Below are 19,582 nucleotides of genomic sequence, written 5' to 3'. Positions count from 1 at the left end.
CTAGTTTCATCTCCTATTTCGTTTTTACTCAAAATACCTACATAGTTTTCAAACAATTGAAGTAAAAAAGACTCATGTTTGTGAAGAATAAATACTAACATTAACTTTTTACTTTCCAATTGATGATTTTATTTTCATTATGTATAACTATATTTGTTTCATGATTTTAGTGATTTGTAGAGGATGGTCACTTTCGGTAATTTGTTGAGAATAGTGAGATTTAATGCTTTGTTGAGAATGTTGTTTGTTTGATAATTTGTTGATAAGTTTGAGGGTATTTAGGTCTAAAAATTAAATATTGGGCTAAATATAACCAACACAAAGTTAGGGTGACCAATATTTTAAAAACACAAAAATTTTCGAGTCATTTATATAAAATTTCCATAATAATATCACGTGTCTCGTGTAAATATACTAATCCTTCACCAGATTGTCAAACAAACAAACCACATTGTGGAGACACGTCAGCCCTCATTTTTTGGAAAAAAGAAAAGAAAAAAAGAAGAGAGTCATACAACTTTACGTTTCCAGAACATAGAGGCCGAAGCCATTGAGACATTTCAGAAAATTAAAGCCACGTGTTCTCATCCATCTTGGCCCTTCGCATTCATTTTATTTGTAAAATGGCAACCATTCCAAAGAAGCCCCAAAAGCCCTTCTGCCTTCGGTAATCACTGCAGTCTGTCACTGTTTCAGTTTGAGTTTCAAGTTCACCAATGAACTCCCTTGCTTTCTTTCTTCTCTCCATTCTCCTATTGTCTAGCCTTCCTCTCAATTATTGTTCAGACATCAATGAACTCTTTGAAACTTGGTGCAAGCAGCATGGCAAAGCCTACTCATCAGAGCAAGAAAAGCAACAAAGACTCAAAATCTTCGAAGACAACTACGCTTTTGTTACTCAACACAACAACATGGGCAACTCTTCTTTTACTCTTTCACTCAATGCCTTTGCTGATCTCACTCACCAGGAGTTCAAGGCATCCTTTTTAGGATTCTCTGCTGCTTCTATTGATCATGATCGTAGGAGAAATGCTTCTGTTCAATCGCCCGGTACCCTTCGCGATGTTCCTGCTTCGATAGATTGGAGAAAGAAAGGAGCAGTGACTGAGGTCAAAGATCAAGCGAGCTGCGGTATGTTTATTGAACTTTCTTTCATCGATTACCTTGTCTTGTGTTTTCATTATAGGTATTTGACTGATTGAGTTTTGGTTTGACGTGCAATATATTAGTTTGACTTCTAACCATAAGACGGCATCTGATCCATTTTTGGTTTTTGACATAATAAGACCCTATTATTGTTTCACTTTTGATCATTTTAGATTGAAAAAAAGCTTGAGAGATGAGTAATAATATGGTACCTAGACATTTTTACCTTTATACAAGTTTCTTTCTTTCCCCTGGGTTTATGTCCCTCTGGCTGGCTTATTTATTGTTTTTTTGTCTGCAATAATAGTGCTTTATAAGTATTCTCTGATGTTCTTGAAAACTGGACATGCTTGAATCTTTCAGCTCTAAGAATATTCACCCATTTCCTATGCGTTAATTTGGCTTTATGAGCAAAACAGTGGCATGAAAACTTGCATATATAGCTTGATAACTTTCACTTGTCTTGCTTTTTTATTCTTCATGGGCTTCAGTCCTAGGATTTATACTTCCGTATGTTTTCCCCTCACTTGGTTATATATGTTCTGTTTCTCGTTTCTAATTATCAAACTGGTTAGCAAGTTAGTATCCAATGAAGAAGAAGATACAAAGATGTGGCTCAGTTTATTGAAGATTTTTTGCTTACATATATATAAGGTTTGTGCCCTTGCATCAGTTTAATGCCTCCAAATTATGTATTGGAAGATCTTGCTCTGCTTTCTTTTACGGGGCACAAGTTGCAGATGATACTTCTTATACAATTTAGAAATAAATCAAGTTGTTTGTATTTGCTAGGTGCTTGTTGGGCATTTTCAGCCACAGGTGCTATTGAAGGAATAAACAAGATTGTTACTGGCTCTCTCGTCAGCCTCTCCGAACAAGAATTGATTGATTGTGATAGATCTTATAATAGTGGCTGTGGGGGTGGACTCATGGACTATGCATATCAGTTTGTCATAAAAAACCATGGAATTGACACTGAAAAAGATTACCCATATCGAGGTCAGGCTGGGCAATGCAATAAGCAAAAGGTAAATTGTTGATTAGTTTCAGTTTCTTAAGCTTTCTCCATCACTTCCATATATCTAAATTTTTTTCTGGAGATCAATTCTTTTACAGTCTCCCATGGATCTAGGACTTGGCTGTTGTAGACTTCATTATAACAAACTATGTATGTTTTAATCTCTTTGATCGGATAGGTACTTCACTTCCTCACTTCATTTGTGTTGCAGTTGAATAGGCATATTGTAACAATTGATGGTTACAAAGATGTGCCAGAAAATAATGAGAAACAGTTACTTCAAGCTGTAGTAGCTCAGCCTGTGAGTGTCGGCATATGTGGTAGTGAGAGAGCATTTCAGTTGTACTCCTCGGTTAGTCATACCATCAATCTTAAATGTATAAGATTTCCTTTTAATTCATCATCATTATAATTAAAATTGTCTTGTACTTGTGTGACAGGGGATATTCACAGGACCATGTTCAACTTCTTTAGATCATGCTGTATTAATCGTCGGATATGATTCAGAAAATGGAGTAGACTATTGGATTATTAAGAATTCGTGGGGAAGAAGTTGGGGAATGAATGGTTATATGCACATGCAACGTAACACTGGCAATTCACTAGGCATCTGTGGTATCAACATGCTAGCTTCATATCCGACTAAGACCGGCCAAAATCCACCTCCCTCCCCTCCTCCTGGTCCGACAAGATGCAGTCTTCTTACTTATTGTGCAGCAGGAGAAACCTGTTGTTGTGGGAGCAGCATTTTAGGAATATGCTTGTCATGGAAATGTTGTGGGTTCAGTTCCGCTGTGTGTTGTTCGGATCACCGTTATTGCTGCCCCTCAAACTATCCAATTTGTGATTCTGTCAGACACCAGTGCCTTACGGTCAGTTTAAAATTCTCTTTCACCGTTAAATATTAGGCTCTTTGTGGTATAGTAAAGCTAGGCAAGGTATGATCTTGCCAGTTAGACAGCCCAACTTTTATCTAAAATTGATGATGATAGAATTAGCTCCATTTGCAAATACACATGGTGAACTCTTTTAATTTGAAACATTATAGTGAACTCTTTTAACTTGAAAAATTATGGTAGTCTGCCATCAAGGTTTAGCTACTATGGTCTAACATATAACATAATATGCTTGCAGCGGTTTACAGGGAATGTTACTGCAGCTGAAGCAATTGAGATGAGAGGCTCATCATGGAAGTTTGGCAGTTGGAGTTCCTTCATTGATGCTTGGTTTGTATAAAGTAACTTGGATCTGTGTTAATGGTCATTATTAGTACCATACTTGTTATATGTGATGCCAAATAAAGTTAGCTTAAAGTTCATGTTCTGTACAATCAAAACCTATTTCTTGATGACTGTAATTGGTTGGTCACTTGGTGTAGAACAATTCTGAATGTTGTAGTAGTACTGTAGTTGTATTCTCTGTTGTTGAACGTGTTGTAAGGACAGCCTAGATAAAATCCCAGTATTGCTATATGTATTGTTGAATTTCTCTTTGCTTTATCCTCATGGGCAGATCTTGAAGATTCAGTAAGACATAATCTTAATGCATTGAATCATTAAAATCGACTATTTCATGAATTAGTCACTGATTTTCATCACACCGAGTCACATAGCGTGGGACTCTTATTTTTCTTTTGTTAGGAAAGAATTAATTCTTTTAAGTCGTGAGACAAAAATGTTTTAAGTTCTTTCATTGTTAATGTAACAAGTGTGCAATTGATTGTTTACCTTTTTGTTTACAATATGAGTAATGATACAGCCATAAACTCTTGTACAAACTTATTTTGTACAAACTGACGTGGCATTAATTCATTGGTTGAATGAAAATATAAATTAATAAAAATAAATCATGTGGGCCAAGTGATATTTAATTCAACCAATCTTATCATGTCACATCAGTTTGTACAAAATAAATTTGTACAAGAGTTTGTGGCTATATCATTACTCTTACAATATTGCAGTTTCTTCTTCATCTTGTTATAAATAACGTAACAACCACAAAATATTTAATTAAAAAACAGAATTCTTTAGCTTGTTGAATTGGCCAACCGTATTAAGTGTCCATATTATAATTTGTGACAACGATTTTCCAGTTTTCATATTATAAGTGGAGAACCAAGGTTTTCTGTACTTAACGAAGATAGCGAGGTTTCTTTTAATGATTATATATATAGAGTAGAGAAAATATTATGTTAAATTGGCTATTAAAGTATGTCTGCAAGAGGGCTAGGCGCTTTCGCAAATTGTCAATGGGAATGCTTGTTCAACTTTGATAAAACAAAATGGTATTGTTTTGAACTCGATATTGCCACCTAAATACTGTAGAAGTACCAACACTTGGAACAGGGTATGTTAAATCAATTGTAATGATTATTGACGCGCGTTCGTGTAATGATCAATAATCAGTAATCACATCCATGCCCCTCCAAATAAATTTTACCAGAAAAGTATGGAACTTCATGTTGTTGTGGTCGTTAATCATAATAATGTTAATGGATCCAATATGGCTTTGACAATTGACATCGCAAAGCTTAAGTTGAAACTTGAAAGAATGCAGTGCCCCTTGTTTTACTTATGGCAGCCTCAACAATATAAGTTTCCTGTATTCAAATAAATAAATATGATTTTCATCGGTAATTCCCTGTAACCTGGAGTGTAATTGAAGTATTTGTAACTCGTAAGTGAAAAACAATGCTCCCTTATATTTATTACATACTTAAAAGACACAACATGTCAGTATTTTTTTTCCACAGCCTAACCCCTCGTAATATGTCTTTCGTCTGATTGTTGGGATTTACATTCTGCCGTGTGTTGTAAACTTGTAATATGGATTAATGTTGCCCCTCCAATTATCCAAAGAGTAACCAGCGTCCAGCAGCATGCGGTCCGTTTGAATTATAAATTTATGCTTCCCCTTAATAGGTATTCAGTACTGTAATTGGTGGGTGGTAGTAGGAAACATTTATCTTGATCTTAGTGGTCATTGAATGAAATGGATCATATCTTTTGTTTGTGAAACAAATGGTACTTTATTTCTGATAGTAAGTACCAGCAGTTTTTCTTATCATCCACAGGCAGACACCGGCTTTCGACACCCTGAGTAACAATGCCGCGCATTTTCTCTTTTTCTTTTTTTCGAAATATGGATTAATCTTCACTCTTTCTCGCATTATGTCGAGCGCTGGGGTGCACAGGCCACAGCAGCACATCCCACAGGGTAAACATGCTTGATGACCTTAATCATTTGTATACATCAGTTCTCATTCACCAGTCAATTATTCATTTTCAGGCTATGAAACAGGCCACGACCCACGATCACTAAACCGCGCAGGAGTTCCAAGTTCTGCCATATCAAAAGACGGATGCACCCGGAAAAAAATAAAAAAAACTACAAATGTATACAATAATACAAACAAGCAAGAAACACTCAAAAAAGAAATTGTAGCATTCATCAACCTCCGCAAGGCAAGTACGCACCACAATCATTCATTAGGAAAAAAAAAAAGATAAGAAAAAGAAACATTCAATTGTGGAGCAACAAGTATAACTTCTTGCCACGGGAAAAAGATAATTCATGTAGATTGTCTAATTTCAATCTAAGTTGTTGAACAAATGGTTTAAAAAAAAAAAAAAAAATTCTCACCTGAAATGTCAAACATATTTGCAGGCAGTAAACAATTTTCAGAACATCCAAGTGGATAATGAAAGAAAATGCACCACCCTGCGTGATAAAGCACATCTTTCACATACTTTTGGTACATGATCCATTCACCTTTTAAAAGAGAGTTGATTGACGAATGAGTTAAGTTCATGTAATCATATCGTCTTGCGCAAACTCAGAATTAGGGCTCAATGGATCACAAGGATTTTCTACAATCATCGAATCAACACAGTAGATGCCAGAGACAAATACTTGACTTTCAGAGATCAACTCAGAAAACTGAAGCCAGAATAATCGATTCATCAAGGTCAATTCTCTAATACACACATAGCACACATATATAATTAATGCAGATGAAACACTGAGCTCTTGCTATATGAGTTGATCATAAAATGTAACTGGTAACTGATATTAACTGAAACTTAACATCGAACATGTAGAACAGCTGCAATCAAGTTCAAGAAACAAGAACAACTAAAAACTACAAACTTAATCAAAGAAATAAAGCATATATCAATTATCAATTGCTTGCTAATTTCAACCTGTCTATGAACATCTAATTGCTAAAAGACATTGCACATCTAAAAAAGAAAATTTACAACTTTGGCAGCTCGTCTTTGTACAAATATCATGCAATAGAACAAGAAAAAGGGGGGAAAAAAACAAAAAGCAGGCCATTTTAAAATTCGTCACTAACTTGACGAAGGGAACACATCTTTAACAGCCGATGCAGCAGTCAAGTAATTAAGGGTGTTCCTCAAAGTTTCCTTCTCCCTCTTCAGCCTCGCCGCCGTATCTTCTAACTCAAGCAACGCTTGTTGCTCTCTGGGCGCACCTTCAAAAGTGCTCCCAACAAAAAACGAAAACGGCGTCGGAAATAAATTCCTGCGCAGATCCACAACCTCTTTCTCCGGCTTTCCATTCAGCCGATTCGACAACCGAATCACGTCCTTCATGTAAGTCTCCACGTCATTCGCCAAGGCGTCTAAATCTTCCTCCCCCGACGGCCTGTCCTCCAGCCACGCGACCTCCGCCACAAGATAAGGCTTCGTGCGGACAACACTCGTGACGCGGAATCTCTCCTGTCCTTTACAAATGAGGAAGAACCGATCGTCGACTAAGCACTCGTGCTTGACGATTTCGCCGACGCAGCCGACTTCGGAGGTTCCTGAAACGGCATCAGAGTAGATGACGCCGAAACGGAGGTCGGTTTGGAGGAGGGTGTGCATCATAATGCGGTATCGGAACTCGAAGATCTGGAGAGGGAGGATGGCACCGGGGAAGAGGACGAGGGGGAGCGGGAAAAGCGGGAGCTCGACGACGTCGTCTGATTTAGGGGAATTGGTGTGGTGCTTTTCGGAGAACGAGGAAGCTGAGCAGCGCAGGTAGTTAGGTTTTTTACGGCGGTGAAAAAGAGTGGATGATGATTTAGATAAGAGTCTGTATGATTTAAGATTTAAGGTAGTGTTAGGGTTTAAGGAAGGTAAAGACGAAGTAGAAGGGGGGTGATGGTGAATGAGCTGAGGGAGAGCCATTTTTTTTTTTGTAAATGCTTAATGGAATTTTATTTAATAAGGTGTGTCAAGGGCACAGCCGCTGTTGATTGCCATTTCAGTGAGTATGATCAAGTGTTAGCAGCGTTAGGTGTTGTGTTGGTGGTTTCCTCGACTGAATGATTGATAACTGAAAAAAAAATTATTTATTTATTTATTTATTTTGACAAATCTAGTGGCCAAGCCTAAGAGGATGTGGATAATATGCGGAGGAATTTTGGGGTGTGGTTTCAAATTTCGCCACGTGGGACTGGGAATTCAGTTATCTGGTGATTTTGTGGTACATTTGATCTTCGTCCTATTGGCATTGGCACTGGCATTCGTTTTGGTGAGAGTCTCTTTTTCAAATTTCTAATTCTAAATATATATTTTTTAAAAATAAAATAAAATTTTATATCGTGTAATTTGAGAGGTTTCAAAGCTGCAAACAACGTTTGCAATTTGCTGCAAATCAAAGATTCAAATTCCTGGCTGTTATATGATATGATTATGGTGACTTGCGATTATTGACTCAATCTAGTTCTTCGTAGGACAGGAGGCACTTGGTTACAAGGGTAGATATGCAAATTCAATAATTTGCAAATTATTAATGCGAATTGTTAAAATGAGTGATAAATTCAACAATTTGCTGTGAGGTTTGCTCTAACTTTTACCAATAAACTATACTTGAAATTTGTACTTCTACTCACAACCTTCTCAGCATGAGAGGTTACTGGAATTAATGACAACAAAAATTTAAGTAAAATTTTGGGGGATATTAAAAAGAAAAGAAAATTCTGGGCGATAGACTTGATTCGGGCCACTGGGTCTGTGGGTCATTTTATTTGCTATCCTGTTGGGTAGTTTAAAACCCAAAAAATAAAAAAATGGTGTAATCAGAATATTGTCGAGCCGTTTTCAGTAATCTAACATTAACTTGGAAACAATTTCTTGAGAAGCCCAACCAAACGGCTATGCTTACAGCGGTCAATGGACTGTCAAAGCATTGACCCAATTAAAGCTACATGCTCATCTCGTCTGAACCCATCAACAAGAGTCCGAATTCTTCTGGCATCACAGTTACGTGCCCTCCTTCATCATCAGAATTCAGAAACCGTGTGTCATTTGCGCTGCGCCGACCTTCTTGACCTGGAAACCCAACGTGTTCTTATCGATGATGTTCACACACAAAAAACACAACTGACATATGAGAATGCGTCACGTATTTCTGGAACTCTCTCCCTTCATAACCAAGAAATAGATATTTCCGATACATATATCAAATTGAACATTCGGCGTGCTGCTCGCTATTTATAGAGATCCAAGATTGCAAGAGTTCCGTCACCAAACACAGAAACAAATATAAAGAAATCAGAACAGAGAAGTAATTTAACTTGTGATCATAATTAAGATGGCCGAGGAGGGACAAGTGATCAGCTGCCACACTGTTGAATCCTGGAACGAGCAGCTCCAAAAGGGCATTGCGGCAAAGAAACTGGTATATATATATTTTTTATTTCACTTTGTTTATTCTTCATTTTTGTGTGTTGTCAAAATTAAGCAGAGCAATTACAAGCATGCCCATTTTCTTTATTTAACACACAGATAGTGGTGGATTTTACGGCTTCATGGTGCCCGCCATGCAAGTTGATGTCTCCAATTTTGAGTGAATTGGCGAAGAAGCTGCCCGCTGTCATATTCTTGAAGGTGGATGTTGATGAATTGAAGGTAACCGAATCTGTTACCACATTTCGGTACCATAATTAATAATTGCCATGCAATCATTCATTCGTGACTCATGAGTTGATTGATTAATTTGTATTTTCTTTTGGCAGTCTGTCGCTGAGGAATGGGCTGTGGAAGCCATGCCGACCTTTGTACTGACGAAAGAAGGCAAAGTCCTGGAGAGGATTGTGGGAGCGAAGAAAGATGAGCTGCAGCTGGCTGTCGAAAAGCACGCAACTGTTGAGAATGCAACTACTGCTAATGCTTGATTGATGCGTACATGAATCTCACTGGTCTTTTATTGTAAGATGTGTGTTTGTGGTTGCTTAATGTAAGAATATGGTACCATGTTTAACAGGCCTGTATATATGAATAAATGACAATCTTCTACCACACCGTCTTTGGCTTCTGAAAGTTTATTTCGTAGGCATGTTTGTAGTAGCAAATGAAATTTATATTATTGGCTGTACTAATAACCGATATCACTGATTTAGGTGAAGCAACAGTAACTTCCAAATATATAGCTTGAATTCAATCGATAACCTCCTCTTTACACAACAACCACCAATTACCCCTTTAAAAAGGTTCAACTGGGTTATTTTCCTTTCTCCTGCACAATTCTAGCATGTATTTGAACACTGATTATTTGTGGCTTGAGCATAACATAAGTTACTAGACTAGCATCACACAACTCCACATTTACTACATTGGAGGAAGCATTGCTGTGCAAATCTCACCTCCTTACCGAAATACAGATCATCCATAAAAATTTTACAACAAAATCTAAATCTAATACCCATAGATAATAACTTATAAATAATGGCGGCATGGTATTCAAACAATCAAATTTCAACTTTTTGTATGTATACCCATTCATCCCCTTACTTGGTAGTTTGTCCTGGGGCATTTGGTGGTAATAACAAGTTTTCCAATGTCACCTTGAAGAAAGCCTGTGTAGGATGACTGCAGTGGATCATTCAACGAATTGAATCAGGATTGAGTGTTAGCATCAGCTGTTGAACATACAGCTTGGACTGATAACCTCTTCAAAACATTAGGACACGGGTCTGTCCCAAAAACACCACTGGATATGAAAATGGAACAACTCTCCTGCCCTATGCATTCCTGTCAAGGAAACAAAATTTACCAAAATGACTCCATAAACAGTTTCTATTTCCATGTTTACAAGAAATGCAACCAGATGCAGGAAATATAATGGAAGAGAAAGAGGATAGTTAAGGAAGTGCCTTCTCTAACATGGCATGAGAGTTGGGAGCATGACAAGTTCCTTTCTGAAAACTCCCACAAGTTCCAGAAGGAGTCCCAAAACTTGCGAATTCAATACTTGTAATAGATTGACCTGGCGCACACTGTAGAAGAACTTTAGCATTGCCAGTAGAATTACTGTTGCCCTTATTTTCTATATCATTATTATCAGTGGTGGGATGGTGTTCGTGTGCATCAGCACAGACTCTGGCCACTGATCTCTTAACAAGAGATATCCTTGATGCATCACCACCAAGTTCTTCGAAAACCACCAACAGATTTTTTGTTGGCTTTAGCCAGGACCTTGGAACATGATACCTGCAAGGTCCAAGACGTTATTTGAACAAGGCTCATCTAGAACATCAATCCAAATATCTGTGCAATATTCATTAGTTTTAAGGTAATACCATCGTTGGGTTGGATGGCCACATCGACGTTGGCAATTTATAGGGCGAAATGTCCCAGCATAACTGCAGGTTTTGCAGTCACCTTTTGCATAAGCCATCCAGTATCTCCCTATGCTCTGCCCATTGATCCAAACTTGACCCTTACCCATACTTCGCAAGTCCAAAGCCAGAGGCTCATTTCCTGCAGGTGCATCAAAATATGCCTGCAAATTCCAAGCTGGCATTTAGCTTCTAGAGACCAAAGCAACATTTGTTTTCATTGGTTAAAACTGTTTCCCAGTTTCTTTTTTACCTTGTACCATTTCAAAGACTGCTGGCCTTGAGCAGCGAGTGAGCCTCGTGTCCAATCAACAGATGTGGCTTCACTTGGCGATACTAAATTCATTGCCTCCCCTTTTAATCCAACCTGCCCAAGAAAGTCTCTGTGAAAACTTTTGGCATTGTAGGAAACAATATCGAAAGCAATCTGCGGACAGTTATGCATATTTCTTGACCTGGTATGACCACTTCTGCCATGTTAAGTCCTTATTTCCATGGTCCAGACCATGAAGCACGACTGCACCCCGAACTCCTGTTTCCCATGTCTCATAATGCAATCCAACATTCTGCAATAATACCATAGACTTACATAATATATATGATTAATGATTCAGTTGTGTCCCGTGCAAACAGACCTAAAGAGTAAAGGAATGGAGAGAGTCAAGCTGCTCTTTGACGAAAAGTAAATTGCTACACTTGAATTCAGTTGTACAAAAGTTCAGTAAACTAACAGGTAATCCAACGGCTATGCTGAGGAGTGCAATCTTATTTATTCCAGCACGTAGGTTGGCTGGTCCTGAAAAAGTAAACCTTCTGTTCTCCCTTGTCCCAAACGCTGACCCTGTTATTTCAGTATAAAACAATATCATTGGACATCTTTCTTTCCTTGGCCACAAAGAGAGAACATGATTGAAGAGTTAACCAGCTAGACACACTCCAATTCAACTGCTCCAGAAAAATAAAGTCCAGAAGCATACCCAAAAACTGCCCATTGATGAAGACATGAACAGCATGGCCAGCTGATTCCACGGTGAGAGTGGGTTTTTGGCCACCTCGCAGAAATGATTCTGAAGAACTAATTTCAACACTGGGATGGAAAACAAACCAGAAAAGCTAAAATTAGAATGCCAAATGTAAGATTGGCGGGAAACACATGTACCATAGTCCAACGACATAATTATCCAACAGCTTTTTATATTATTTTGTAGAAACCAAGTTTTATTTGGAAATCAGAAAGTAGATAAGCAGAGGATTTCATAACACATTAGTCTTACCTGGTCATGTACCATAGATAGTCACTAGTATCTCTAGTGATATTTATCTGTTCCAAGAGTCCAATGGCTGTCAATGTTGAACTTTCACCCAGAGAAGAAATATCTTCATCATATGTTTCCCATGAAAGCAACTTAGAACCGGTTGGTAACATTTGCATCTTTGTATGTTGAACTGCAACCTAGATGGGCACAAGACAACCATAGCGATAACTTGATCAGAAAATTAAGAAGAAAAACAAAATTTTCCCTCAGAATATGTTTTTGAGCTGGAAGTTAATATTACTTTTTGAAACGGATAGCCAACCAAATGCCTGATTATACTTACTTTTGCAGTGTTAAAAACGTCGTTCTTGCAATCAGGAAGAATGCTAATGGACCATGGAGGCAAATTATAATGCCTGCCATTAAATGTCACCCTAGCAGCAGACTTTGTGTTGTAATTTGAAAGAAAAGCCGCACACTTTTGCTGCCCTGCAGAGAATACATGAGCCTGAAAGATGACCAAACTGAATTCAGAATCTCTTCATGGAAGGCTAGTTTGTAAGTTATGATAGTCTTTCTACCAAAACAAAATTGTTACAGATATCAGAAAATGCTGAGTGCTGACCTGCTGATAGGTTCCCAATGAAGTAACAGTTGGATCTGAAGAAACTAAAGCATATTCGCATAGCTTAATAGCCTCATGTAGCTGCTTAAGATGACCATATTTAGGCTGCCTCATCAAACCTGTATAAGGCGTAGTTGTTAGATGCAAATTGTAGATTCCTGAAACATAATCATGACCCCGATAATTTTTGGATCATGAATCTAAATCCCAAAGCTTTGTGCAAGCCAAAGTTGTGGATATACTGAAAACATCCAATGTTCAATGACATCAAACACAAAATAAATGAGTTTTTTTTTTTTCTTACCATATTCATCAAGTGGAGCATCGTAGTCATAACTGGTTGTAATGAAAGGGCCCCCAGCAGTGCGCCCAAAATTGGTCCCTCCGTGATACTGTCATAAGCCATATGTCATACACTAAGAAGTTGAGTTTAACGCAATCAACAAGAAGTCTATTTAACCAGAGTGCTAAATCAAGTACGGTAACCAACCATGTAGTAATTAAAAAATGAGCCGCCCTTTTGTATAAAACGAGCGACTGCAAATGCCAAATCTTGAACCGGTCTTCTGTGAACAGCTCCACCAAATTCCGTAAACCTTTTCAATATGAGAAAAAAGATTTAACGGAATCAGAGTAAACTTGATTCACATAGGGAACTTAAAGGTATAAATTAAACCGATATTTACCAGCCACTCCAAGCCTCTGTCCACAAAGTAGGCTTGTAAGGTTTATTGGGAGAGAAAGCATCACAATAAAAGCCATTGCAAGAATTTATCTGTTCCCAAGATTTGGTGAGAGCAACACTCAGAATTTCCAATGTAAGAAAAGTTTCTTGACCCATATCAAGACAAGTTTCAAAGTGAATAGCAGAACTGAGAGAGACTCAATGAAGAAAACTAACCACTGGGTCTGGGGCATCATCTTCCTTGCACATCACCCATGGAACTCCTGTATCCAATCCAACAGCCATCTTTGCAGCCCAGTTTACGTATGCATGACCAGCAGCTCCAAGCGACTTACTCTCAGGTCCATACTCATTCTCAATCTACATAAAACCAAATTAAAGAAGAAATCAAATGCAGGGAAAAAAAAAAACTCATTACTTTGGATGCATTTGGGGCTCCACCCCTGATATTCTAATGGGTTTAAAATGAGAATATAAGGGGTGAAGCACAGCACAGCTGCCCCAAATGCACCCTTTATACAGTCCATGTTAGAGGTGTGTATGGTCAAGGGTAATCTCTTTCAGGGTCTTATTTCAAATCAAGCATTTTAGCTTGAAAAAAAAAAATGTATGTCATAACAAATCAAGACAAAGACATGATTCATCATACTCAAAATCTAGAAAGGCTGTATATCAAGAACCCACACCTGAGAGAGGATGATGGGGCCACCTTGTGAGGCAAATAACTTCTCATTCTTCATCATTTGGACAATTTTCTGGGTAAATCCTTGCATTGCCACCTTCAGAAACAAGAAAATCAATAAAACATTTAGCTTTTAATCAAAAACAGCATTTCCAACTTTCCCAAATTTTCTATCAAACAATTTTCAGGTTTTTTTTTTCCTTTACATGTAATTAATTCCACAGAGCAGATGAAAGAGAAAGAGAATAAACCTTGAAAGGTCCATTGTCAGTTCTAAAGCTAATACCAGGAACATACTTCAACCAAACAGGAAATCCTCTGCACAAAACAAAGTGAACCAGTCGAACATAATATTAACTCCACTCAATACAAAAGGAAAATTTCCTTCACACACAAAAAAAAAAAAAGCCACAAAATTACCATACTAGCACAGCACCTCTAGTGATAAATATATATATATATATATATATATTACACATAGATCTAGGCTAATTCAAAAAACATAAAAGAAAAAGAAAAAAAAATGATCTTCTATTTAGGAAAGTAAGTACCCGAAATTCCACTCAGCACAAACATAGGGTCCAATGCGGAGATGTGCATACAGCCCTACTCTCTGTACGGTCTTAATGAACCGCACCAAGTCGTAACTCCCCTCGAAATTATACTGAAAAATAAAAAATCACCCGAAAAGAATAAAAATCAAATAGGAAATAGAATGTATAAGCTTTGTTAAATGGAAAAAAAAAAATGAAGTTCCAGTATGGTACATGGCCAGGAGAAGGTTCGTGACCATTCCAAAAAACATAGGTGTCAATAACATCTAAGCCTCCATCTTTAGCCTTCCTTATAAGATCTTCCCACATCTACAATAAAAAATAAAAAAATAAATTTTGTCAACATTACCATAAATAGAAAACTACAAATAGAACAAAAACACAGAAACCCGAAAAAGTGTATATATGAAAGTGAAAATGAAACTTAATATGAAGCAAGTACCTCAGGGGTGCTTCTGGGATAGTGAATGGAACCGGAGATGAGGATTCTCCTTTGGCCATTGATGAGAATGGCCTTCCTATCGTATGTTACAGTGCTGCACTGAATCAGTTCAGTGCCCAGTAACAATGCCATCCAGAGCCATGTGAGTAGCCTGGAAACTGAGCTAGTTTCCATATTCCCGCTTGGTGGGTGACAATTAATTTGGGGGGAGAAGTTTAAACAGGGAGCTGAAATGTGGATTGTGGGTTACTGGATCTGCAACTCTGCAGCAACAACAAGCATTGTACTGGATTGTGTTCACCGTCACTCATCAGTACAGCTGCTGGCCACACACCATTTATATAGAGCCCATGTCTGTGTTCAATTATTAAAGTGATCAAAGAGAGGATGAAAGCTCATTGAATTTGGATTTATTTTACGATTATAATAATTAATTATAGTAATGTAATTGCACTTTCCCGAATGATTGATTGCTTTATTTTATTAATCTTTCTTATCTGAGGCTAGAAAAACAAAAAATTTTGAATTTGAACAACTTTGTTTGAATTTTTTAAAGTTTTAACCTGAACACGTGGATTTTCACTTAAAGCAGGTTGCGACCGCAACACGTTGGAATTTTTTATACCATAATTTATTGTTTGTTTTAGGAAGTATATTTTTTTTTTTATTATTCATTTTACATTAGTTACGGTAGAATTATTTTAGCATAGAGTATAGTCTTATAACCAATAGAAAAATAAGTTATTGATGTGAATGCACTACTATGGAGCAAGCCGGCCCCTTTATATTTTGGTATGTTTTGAATTATTGCTGTAAAAAAAAAAAATGACCACATGGGAGAAGAAGACTTGCGTTGTGGACAACGATGGTAAACTTGGCATAAAATAATTTTTTTTTCTGCAGTCACACTCACGCTGTTTGTTTTATGTCTTCATATATCACATGAAAAATCTGTCGGTGATAAAAATATCAAAATCCGTCGTTGGCTGGCACGAAGTTGTTATCAATAACATTTGTCAAAAACAGCCATGATTAATATTATTTCATCGGCATATTAGTGGTATACAATAGACCGGTGTGTGAATAGCTTTAGAAAGCTAGGGTGAAGATGACAGTGGAGCCAAGCCAAGGGTTACGTTGCATGCTTTAACAAATAGTGGGCCTAATGAGGGCCCCACGAGATTGCAAATGAAACTTCGCCTGGCTGGCATGGCACCCACATCTCACATCAAATCTTGCTTCCCCTTAAATTTTTTTGAACTATGATTGCGAATAATTTGCGATAACGAAAATGAAATGGGTCCGATGACCGACAGAACGCTATCCTCTGCGGCCTTTGTATCGTCTCGCGCACTTGTGTATGGATCGTTGGTAACCATGTGATATGTCTATAATTAATTAAGTTCCATTTTGTTGCTCTTCCTTTCCCCTTTTTCTATTTTTTAGTTCATTAAATGCATTATCATCTTTGGCAGGTGGATTTTGGTGCTTTGCGGAGAACCATCGGCGCCATGCACAAATATAAAATACGCTATGGCATGAATGAAGAACCGGTGGACTCTTATAGCTTAATAAATGAAAAATAAAAATAATAGTGGCAATGGCTCAACAAGTGGAAGATTATGATTGGGGATTGGCCATCCCATCCAAGCACACGTGAAAGTGTCACTTATGGAATCACACGGCAAGAACTTATGGATGAAATCGTTTCGGAGATAAGCCAACAACTTTTCTTGCTTTCCACACTAAGGGGGATTTCCTTTTATTTTTTATTTTTTCAATCTGAAATTTAAATAGAGCATAATTGTTATAAATTTTGAATAATTTAAATATCTATATCTAAGTAGTAGTTTATGTTTTATTTGAATCCCTTAAAATAAGTATTAAGTTATTTTTTAAATTTTAAAAACTAAAAACATATTACTAAATTTGAATGTAAAATAAATAATATATATAATATATATATCAAAAACATAAATATTATACTATTTTATCATATACAAACAAAACCACGGTCGAGGTGAATGATTTTAGAATTATAATATATAATATTTTCTTAATATTTGTTATAAAAAAACACTTTATATAATTAGTTGCAGTGCAAATTTCGAATCCCATGTCCTAAAATAAAACTCTTGTCATACACTCATTCGGGGAAAAAAAAAAGTAGCATCCTCATATCCTAGAAAGTACTTTCTCACTATTATAAAGTTTATGCGTGCGCACAATTATTGGTTGGTAGCATACTCAATAATCTACTAAAACCTGTTTAAACCATTATTATTATATTTAAAATTTAATATCAGGATATAATAAATTATAAATCGACTTCTTAATAATCATTATTATAAAAGATACTATAGAACTTTGAATTTGTTTAATGTTTCATCTATTATTTATAATGCGTAAATCAATCGTCTACCAATACAATATAATTATGTTTACAAAATAACTACTATTATAATTTGTATTTATTTTTATATTTGTCATTCTGTATGAATGATTATGTCTTTTTAATAAATGATTGATATAAATTATAAACTTTTTTTTTTATGAATGGAAATTTTATTAATCATAAGAGATTGTCGACATTGGACATAACCATGAAGGTGGAACAACTCTCCACTCTCTAGGACTTGACATAAAACCCTCCACCCTAACTACTTAATGGACAGCAATGTTCGCAAATTAACGTACAAAAGAGAATCTTACTTCTCCAACTAACTCAGCTAAATCTTGACAATCTTCAATAATTAAACCAAAACCATCAGGACTAGGAGTTTGATACAAATTATAAACTTATAATATAAAAAATGAATGAATTCAAAACTTTATGGTATTTTTCATAAAATGACAAACTTAAGGTGGATGGATGACAGTTTTTGTAATAATTATTAGAAGTTAGCTAGAATACTCTAGATAATAATATCTTTATAAGATGGCATATCAACTTTTTTAGTGTTAGTGAAAATAACTAAATTTTTACACAAGAAATTATTTTCCATTTGAAATTAATGATATATTAATTGGCATAAGAGTTGTTACTTATCGACATCGCATGTGGTTTTATGATGGCACGTAATAGTAATTAATGAAAGCGTTAAACATCATTTTCCAAGGGCTTTTCACCAAATTGTTTAAAGAAAGAAGGGTGACAAACCCAAACCCACTGCCAAAAGACAAGTGATACCAATTAATAAAGGTTTTGGCAAGAAGAAGCATGGTACAAAGTCGTGCACTCTTCTTTACCTTTGCAATTAAGAAACTACAATATGCACAAGAGTCTCTCTCATCTCATAGGGTTTTTTTTTTTTTTTTCATGTAGGCCATTCAAATATTATTGTCAGAGCATCTAAAAAAAAATTAAATAAGATTTTATTATTTATTTAAAGGGTCACATCAGTAATTAAATTCGTTCCAATTAAGATTATTCAAATAAAAATAATTATCTCTCTTTAATTTTGTAGAGTGATTTTCTTCTTCTTCAATTTACATTTATCACTTTTTTATTGAAAAGAAAGAGGAATAAGTGTTTTAATTCTCATTTATTTTTCCTTTGAAAAAATGTTTATTTAATTAAATAACACTAACTTATTTTTATTTGAAGAATTTTTAAAAGAATAATATATTTTTTCACTATCTTTTTTGCCACATAGGGAAGTAAATAAATATTTAAAAAGTAAGATTAATTGATTCTTTTGAAGATGTTCTAAGGTGTCTAACTTTCTTTTAACATTTTAACAACGGTAAGAATAACAGTAAATTGTTACTGCTCTTGTTGTTATTTGTTAATACTAAACCATCGACGTATATGTAAAAAGCTCATTAAGAAAAAAGACTTTAGACAAAAAAAAAAAAATTATTAATAAATAACTAAAGCTCGAAGTTGCACCCACTCTCCCAATTTTTTTAATGAGGATTAGATATGTGGGCTCGTGTTAGTTACTTTTTTTTTTTGGCTTCTTTAAGAAAGCGGCTCTTAATTACTTAAAAACCTTTAATTATGTGCAGTGACCAAAAAGCAAGGGGACGCCGTTCTTGCCGTTTGTGTCTCTCTGTTTGTTAATTTAAATTGCCATCGACTTCCGTGACGCTAGATCTTCGTTCCGTTTACGTCGGTGAGCGGGTTTAGCGGTCCGAAATGTGATTGTAATGCGTGATTGCTGCCGATTACGTTGCCTGCGAGATCAAATTATTCCGTTTTTGGGACAAAATCAATCGCTTCAATGGAACATCAGACTTCGAGCCCAACAAAGAGTTGGGCCGAGGCCTATATTTTTATCTCGACCCAGAGAAAACGTCAAAACAGTAAAAGATGATTCATGCCAATCCAAGAAATCTATTAGGATTTTTTGAGCACCATGGTTGATAATAAGTTAATAATCATCGGGATCAGGTTGCGTTTGGACCTTGGGTAATCATATTAGCGTAGAGCATTTTCGGCAAAAATAAAGTCACTTTTTATTGAGGTTCTTAATGGATTGGGTTCGCTAATTTTTGTCGGTTAAAGAACCTCGAACAATAAGTGATCACCACTCAAATTTT

General features: G+C 36.2%; 4 protein-coding genes across 6 annotated transcripts; 2 read left to right on the top strand and 2 right to left on the bottom strand.

The window, feature by feature from the left end:
* The first annotated feature begins 553 nt into the window (after window positions 1-553).
* On the top strand, window positions 554-3,663 carry LOC102631038 (cysteine proteinase COT44). 2 transcript variants are annotated; one of them, XM_015528804.3, is made up of 5 exons: window positions 554-1,131; window positions 1,939-2,174; window positions 2,343-2,516; window positions 2,605-3,036; window positions 3,299-3,663. In XM_015528804.3, exons 1-5 carry the CDS (start codon window positions 717-719, stop codon window positions 3,398-3,400), a joined length of 1,359 nt encoding a protein of 452 aa, XP_015384290.2. In that variant the 5' UTR covers window positions 554-716; the 3' UTR covers window positions 3,401-3,663. The 2 variants fall into 2 exon arrangements, with proteins under 2 accessions (XP_015384290.2, XP_006473576.2); XM_006473513.4 differs by having other exon boundaries at window positions 558-1,131; window positions 2,376-2,516.
* A 2,654-nt stretch (window positions 3,664-6,317) lies between these two features.
* Window positions 6,318-7,537, bottom strand: LOC102630738 (uncharacterized). The gene has a single exon (XM_006473512.4). It carries the CDS (start codon window positions 7,357-7,359, stop codon window positions 6,517-6,519), a length of 843 nt encoding a protein of 280 aa, XP_006473575.2. The 5' UTR covers window positions 7,360-7,537; the 3' UTR covers window positions 6,318-6,516.
* A 973-nt stretch (window positions 7,538-8,510) lies between these two features.
* Window positions 8,511-9,474, top strand: LOC102630430 (thioredoxin H1). Its single transcript, XM_006473511.4, has 3 exons — window positions 8,511-8,854; window positions 8,962-9,084; window positions 9,192-9,474. Exons 1-3 carry the CDS (start codon window positions 8,768-8,770, stop codon window positions 9,348-9,350), a joined length of 369 nt encoding a protein of 122 aa, XP_006473574.2. The 5' UTR covers window positions 8,511-8,767; the 3' UTR covers window positions 9,351-9,474.
* Window positions 9,475-9,764: 290 nt separating this feature from the next.
* LOC102630131 (beta-galactosidase 5) lies at window positions 9,765-15,456 on the bottom strand. Of its 2 annotated transcripts, none has more exons than XM_025096941.2 (19): window positions 15,038-15,456; window positions 14,809-14,904; window positions 14,593-14,705; window positions 14,293-14,359; window positions 14,046-14,138; window positions 13,576-13,719; window positions 13,361-13,449; window positions 13,165-13,270; window positions 12,979-13,066; window positions 12,675-12,793; window positions 12,393-12,557; window positions 12,068-12,246; window positions 11,771-11,880; window positions 11,525-11,634; window positions 11,249-11,377; window positions 11,047-11,160; window positions 10,755-10,957; window positions 10,329-10,665; window positions 9,765-10,206 (listed from the first exon to the last, which is right to left on the bottom strand). In XM_025096941.2, the coding sequence occupies exons 1-19, from the start codon at window positions 15,209-15,211 to the stop codon at window positions 10,072-10,074; spliced, it is 2,571 nt and encodes an 856-aa protein (XP_024952709.2). In that variant the 5' UTR covers window positions 15,212-15,456; the 3' UTR covers window positions 9,765-10,071. The 2 variants fall into 2 exon arrangements, with proteins under 2 accessions (XP_024952709.2, XP_006473573.2); XM_006473510.4 differs by having other exon boundaries at window positions 11,249-11,359; window positions 15,038-15,452.
* Between the last annotated feature and the right edge of the window lie 4,126 nt (window positions 15,457-19,582).

The sequence above is a fragment of the Citrus sinensis genome, chromosome 5, assembly GCF_022201045.2.
Source record: "Citrus sinensis cultivar Valencia sweet orange chromosome 5, DVS_A1.0, whole genome shotgun sequence".
In the NCBI taxonomy this organism is placed as follows: Eukaryota; Viridiplantae; Streptophyta; class Magnoliopsida; order Sapindales; family Rutaceae; genus Citrus; species Citrus sinensis.
This window is presented reverse-complemented; position numbering and strand designations above follow the sequence as displayed.